The 6215-nt window shown below is 42.6% G+C and overlaps 1 protein-coding gene and 2 non-coding genes across 3 annotated transcripts; 2 read left to right on the top strand and 1 right to left on the bottom strand.

Annotated features, from left to right (window-relative positions):
- Positions 1-2722: 2722 nt before the first annotated feature.
- LOC114505810 lies at positions 2723-2829 on the bottom strand. The gene has a single exon (XR_003685280.1). It is a non-coding gene; the product is annotated as a U6 spliceosomal RNA (small nuclear RNA).
- A 1071-nt stretch (positions 2830-3900) lies between these two features.
- On the top strand, positions 3901-4007 carry LOC114505805. Its single transcript, XR_003685275.1, has one exon. It is a non-coding gene; the product is annotated as a U6 spliceosomal RNA (small nuclear RNA).
- A 1501-nt stretch (positions 4008-5508) lies between these two features.
- LOC114505308 (60S ribosomal protein L39-like) lies at positions 5509-5895 on the top strand. The gene has a single exon (XM_036017185.1). The coding sequence runs from the start codon at positions 5552-5554 to the stop codon at positions 5705-5707; it is 156 nt and encodes a 51-aa protein (XP_035873078.1). The 5' UTR covers positions 5509-5551; the 3' UTR covers positions 5708-5895.
- Positions 5896-6215: the final 320 nt, after the last annotated feature.

Genomic DNA, 6215 nt, shown 5'->3' with positions numbered 1-6215 from the left:
TATGATTGAGGAGCCAATACATTTTTGGTGGATGCTAAGGTGACATTACTAAATATGGCAGACACTAGAGTAGAAAGATCTAGTGAGCTTTATCGAATACAATAGAATTCTAAATGCCAAAGAGTCCACTGTTTCCCTTAGGGTAGAAGGAATGTCCAGCTTCAGGAAACCTCACAGAGTGCAGTAAACCTCACAGGTTTGGGAATGCAAGAAGAGAAAAGGGTCTTGGAGTGATCAGGTTGAAATTCAAATGTACAAGGTCAAGCATCATTCCCATTCCACTAAATCTAGAATTGCAATAATTTCAACCAGCTGGGTGAAGGATGACCTTTGGATTCCATATGGGAAAAATGGGACTGGACCAAGAAGAGAATGGCTAGACATGTGTAGGGTCCCTAGAAGGAAGTTCTCCAGACTGGGGACAATCGGGGGTTTGTGAAGTCCTTAGGCCCCACCCTCCCACTGCTGCTTACTTAGAGTGTGCTCCATGCTCTAAATCTAATCACTTATGTAATGCTCTTACTGATGAGGATCTTTTAAAAAGTATCTGAAATTTGGATTTTTTACAAAATGCCAGTGCCCGTCCCTCCCAGTTTCAGTGATTCAAAGAGGTCTGATGCTTTGGGCATCACAGAAGGAGTTCCGTCTTAGAAAAAACTAAGGGCTGAAATGTGTTTAAGGTCAGTGCTTTATATAGCAAGCAAGGCACTCCCTTCTCTCCTCGCAGGCTCATCAAGTCCCAAGCTGCACATAAGAGGCCCCCACTCAGGCTAACTATCTTTAGCAATGCCCTACTGACAGCCTTAGCTAACCAAGTGGGTCAGATGCCACAGCCAAGGGTAGGGAACCTCTCCTCCGTGGCAACTACTGACCCACAAAACAAATGTCAATTGTAGGTCACACACAATTATAAAAAGCAACTTCTGTTTGCAGTGGCCCCTTCCTAAGGAAGGGTAAAGTGTTGGGGCACTGTTTTAACCTTCAAGGAACCCACACCAGATAATTAAGAAAGTGGATCATAACACTTGATTCAACAATGTATTCTATTTCACAAATATGCTTCGTTCCTCCTGGTGGCTTTTTAAAAAAGAGGGAGGACATATGAGAGAGTTGGAATAGGGTTGCAGAAAGGAGGGCTGCTGGAAGAGGAAAGGAAGATGGAAGACAACTGAAAAAAATAAAGAAGACAGATGGGTTGGCATCAGGAGGTGACTAAAAAAATAAAATAAAATGGCAGCTAAGGTAAAAAGGTGTCATGCAGAAAAGAGAGATACAAAAAGAGAGAGGAAATGAAACAGAGAAAACCAGAGAATCAGCCAGGCTAATGCCTTGATTTTACTGAGGGGAAAACTGAGGCCCAAAGAGGGGAAAAGATTTGGCCAAAGTTTTGCTACTGGTTAAGGCTTGAGCTGAGGCTAAAACTCAGGTCTCCTGACTCCCAGGTCAGGAGCATGCCTATCATAGCACAGGCAGCCTACATTCCAGACACTCTTTTTTTCTTTTTTTTTTTTAGATTTTATTTATTTATTTTTAGAGAGAGGGGGAAAACGGGAGAAAGAGAGGGAGAGAAACATCAATCAGCTGCCTTTCACACACCCCCAACTGGGGACCTGACCCAAAACCCAAGCATGTGCCTTGACCGGGATCGAAGCTGCGAGCTCTTGGTCTGCAGGCTAGCACTCAATCCACTGAGCCACATCAGCCAGGGCTCATTCCAGACTTTCTGAGAGATCCCTGAAATCATTTATTCAGGCAAGAACTTAAATGATGAATCTGAATCTAGGAAGGAAAGCAGAGCCCTAGATCCTACCAGACCAAGTCCAGGTAATTTAGAGACACAGCATCATCATAACTGGAAGTCTCAGGTCCACAAGGTACTGAGGAATGCCTAGGTGTCTAGAAAGGGCTTGCCGGAGTCACCGACTTCACTGAGGTGAATAGACATGGCCCCCTAAAGTTGCCTATGGATGGATTCCCTTAGCTAGGCAAAACTCAAACCACAGGCTAGAGATCTGTCCCTCCTTATAGCACATCTACACATCCACACCAGTTCCAAGTGCAGAGGTGGAAATCTGAAAATGCCAGAGGTTCCCAGGAAATTGGAGGCAAGATGGGTTAAGTCTTGCTTACTACAAGTTGACCCTTGGTTCACTCTGGGCTGGGCAGGGGCTCACTCCACTCTGCCAATCCAAGCTAAGAGAGAGATGCAGGCCAGCTTTGTCTTTCCCTCCAGACTGATTGCTCCAGAAAGATTGCTCCAGAAAGTACTTTATGGTTACCACCAAATACTTGTCAATCCACTAGGAAGCACAGTCTAATCTTCCTTCCACACATTAACAAACTTTTTTTTTTGTTTTTTAAAGTTTTTATGTATTTATTTTTAGAGAGAGAAGGGAGGGAGGGAGGGAGAGAGAGAGAGAGAGAGAGAGAGAGAGAGAGAGAGAGGGAGAGAAACATCAATGTGTGGTTGCTGGGGGTTATGGCCTGCAACCCAGGAATGTACCCTGGCTGGAATTGAACCTGCGGCACTTCAGTTCGCAGCCCACACTGAATCCACTGAGCTACTCCAGCCAGGGCCCATTTACAAACTTTTGACTGAACTTTGCCAGGGCTGGATATACAAGTAATTCAGCATGGAACCAGAGGTTCCCAAAGTCTGCCATATGTCTACATATATACACACACATACAGAAAATGCTTTTGATTCATTCTCTTTTTTTGTTTAAATATGGGACACTTCATGAATTTGTGTGTCATCCTTGTGTAGGGGCCATGCCAACCTTCTCTGTATTGTTCCAGTGTTAGTATATGTACTGCTGAAGCGAGCACTTTTGATCCACTCTTAGAAAGCCATCTTCTAAAAAGCATTTGTCTTCTTAAAGGGTAAATCTGGATTTCATTCCTACTCAGCTTCATCAATCCATACAGGCAAATTTCCTTAGTCTCCTAGTGTTCTGGTCTAAAACCCCTCTGTGTCTTCCCTTAGTTGAACCCCAGTATCTGGGCTTAGGATGGGATGATCTGGGGAGGCCATGGTGAATGTGACAAAGAGTAAATGTTCTGAATAAGTACTGAAATGTCTTAGGTGGCAGGAGTATCTGTGTATAGTGACTAGCACATAATAAATACTCGTTAAACATTAGCTGTAAGAGTTCCTTGAGATCAGCCCAATGTCATTTTGCTAAAGCCCAGAGAGATGAAGTGACTTCTCCAGGTTCATAGTACTTGTCAGTAGCAAAGCCTCCACTAAGTCATAGGGGTATATATATACCAGAGGTTCTCAAAGAGGAGTTTTTAAAATATAGGATCCTTCTAGAATCATCATTTCTTTGAATTGCCAAAGTGATCTCTTTGGACCCAGTACCCAAAGATGGGCTGAAAGTGCTCATAACTTCCACCCACTGGTTTTACTCCTACCCTTTGATACAACACAGAAGAAGCCAAATCTTTCTACTTGATAGGGATTTCAATCAGTGTAGCCTCTTTGATTCCCTGGTTCCTTTAACTGTTATCCATGTGACACCCTTTTCAATTACCATCTTCATCAGCCACCTCTGGATTCATCACATGCCCTCTGACAGTGATGCCCAGAGGTGGATGCCACCCTCTGAAGGGGCCTGCCTGGGCCAGTTCAGGGGCACAGTGGGCTACTTCACTCTTTCCTCTGGACGTTATTAGATTGTGTTGGCTGTTTTAATAGTCACATGGCACTATCTGCCCTTATTTAACTTGTGGTCAGCTCTAACTCCCAAGGTCTTTTTCATATGCACTATCATCAAACTGTGTCTCCCTCCTGTGGTCTTTGTACAATTGCATATTTGTAAACTATATGCAATACTTTGTATATGTCCCACTTTCCAAGTTCTGATCACTGACAGATGATGCCATCAAATCTTCTAGGTGTTCACTTTAACAGCACACATACTGAAATTGGAATAATACAGAGAAGGTTAGCATGACCCCTGTGCAAGGATGACATGCAAATTTGTGAATAATTCCATATGTTTATGTTCATAGCAGCAGAATTTACAATAGCCAAGTGCTGAAAGCATCCTAAGTGCCCATCAGTAAATGAGTGGATCAAAAAACCATGGTACATTTACACAATGGAATACTACACAGTGGAAAGAAAGAAGGAGCTCCTACACTTTGTGACAGCATGGATGGAACTGGAGAGCATTATACTAAGTGAAATAAGCCAGGCAGTGAAAGACAAATACCATATGATCTCACCTATAACAGGAACCTAATGAACAAAACAAACAAATGAGCAAAATAAAACCAGAGGCATGGAAACAAGGAACAGACTGACAGAGAACAGAGGGGAGGAGGGTGGGGGATAAAAGGGGAAAGAATGGGAAGGGGTTAGTCAAGAAACATATATGAACGACCCATGGACATGGACAATAGGGTGGGGATTGACTGTGGGTGTCGAGGTGGTGGGCTGGGTAGAAAAGAGCAAGGGAAGGAAATTGAGACAACTGTAATAGAACAATAATAAAATATTTAATTTAATTTTTTCCCAGATCAGAAAGTTTAAGCCTAAATGTTGAACCTTGAGCTAAGTATTCTTCCACAACATTAGCTTTTTTCCTATCTAATGTATTTTGAGCTACAAGAAAATTAAATAGAGATAATTTCTGCAAACTGCTGGAGTTTAATGGCTTAAAAGATAGCAGGTATGCATTGGGGAAAGTGGCATTTATTAAGTAATCACTGCATATCAGACATTATTAAGTTTTTTATACATATTAGCTCATTCCCTCTGAGTGAGGTAGGATTATTCACTTTTGTTTACAGACCAGAAAACGAAGGCTTAAGATATTCCATTGTTATTGAGGAGAAGAAGCAGGACTTAAACCTAGTTCTCACTAACTCCAAAGGCCATTTTCTTTCATTTACACTGGTGGTTCTTTTTTTTTTTAAAAAAAAGATATTCTTTATTTATTTTTAGAGAGGGAAGGGAGGGAGAAAGAGAGAGAGAAACATCAATATGCGGTTGCTGGGGGGCATGGCCTGCAACCCAGGCATGTGCCCTGACTGGGAATCAAACCTGCAACATTTTGATTTGCAGCTTGTGCTCAATCCACTGAGCTATGCCAGCCAGGGCTCTACACTGGTGGTTCTTAATCTAGGTGCCACATTCGAATCACCTAGCGAACTCGAAAGCTACCCCAATGCCTAGGCTCCACCCCAGGCCAATTACAACCATAGTTTCTGGAAATGGGTCTGGGCATAAGCAGGCTTAAAACTTCCCTAGGTCCCTGGCTGGTGTGGTTCAGTGGATTGAGTGCAGGCCTGAAAACTGAAAGGTCACTGGTTCGATTCCTTATCAGGGCATATGCCTGGGTTGCAGGCTAGGTCTCCAGATGGGGCATTGTGAGAGGCAGCCAATTGATGTTTCTTTTGCACATGAATGTTTTTATCCCTTCCTTCCCATCCCTCTAAAATAAATAAAATATTTTAAAAAATAATAAAATGTTTTCAAAATTAGAAACAAACATCACGCTTTCTCCGCCATTGTGGTGCGTGAGGTTTGTTCTTCTTCACCATGTCTTCTCACAAGACTTTCAGGGTCAAGAGGTTCCTGGCCAAGAAACAAAAGCAGAACCGGCCCATTCCTCAATGGATTTGGATGAAAACTGGTAATGAAATCAGGTACAACTCCAAGAGGAGACATTGGAGAAGAACCAAAGTGTGTCTATAAGGAAGGGCACATCAGAGATGTCTCATATTTATGCTCTATTCGTGTTGTCTGCCTCTTGGAGTCACAGAAAAGACCACCGCTGTGGGGACAGTTTGGCATTTTATTGGAAATTGGATTATTTTTTTCTTGACATTTTTCCTTGAGTAGTAGGTTGGTTCATTAATAAATGTGAGGCCACTTAAAAAAAAGAAACAAACATCACACAACTGAAAATAATTTGTATATTAGCAGGAGGTGCAAATCCCTGAAGAGTCCATTGGAAATCTAAGAAACTCTGAGGCAATGTGAAGTTGTAAAAGCCAGCACTGTGAGAACAAAGGGCACAACCATATGGAATAGCTTACCACAGGCAGGGCAACAGAGCCCATGTGAGAACAGCGCAGGTTCCAGAAAGAGACACCTAGATCTGTTCAAGGAGAAGTCAGGAGGTGTTGGGGCTGGTGAAAGAGCTGAAAGATGTGTTTAAAGTAAATTCTCCAAAGACTGGAAAGTTTGGCTAAATGGCTTC

The sequence above is a fragment of the Phyllostomus discolor genome, chromosome X, assembly GCF_004126475.2.
Source record: "Phyllostomus discolor isolate MPI-MPIP mPhyDis1 chromosome X, mPhyDis1.pri.v3, whole genome shotgun sequence".
In the NCBI taxonomy this organism is placed as follows: Eukaryota; Metazoa; Chordata; class Mammalia; order Chiroptera; family Phyllostomidae; genus Phyllostomus; species Phyllostomus discolor.
This window is presented reverse-complemented; position numbering and strand designations above follow the sequence as displayed.

Excerpts from the sequence above, each read along its gene's own strand:
- LOC114505308 (XM_036017185.1), top strand. The coding sequence starts at position 5,552 with ATGTCTTCTCACAAGACTTTCAGGGTCAAGAGGTTCCTGGCCAAGAAA.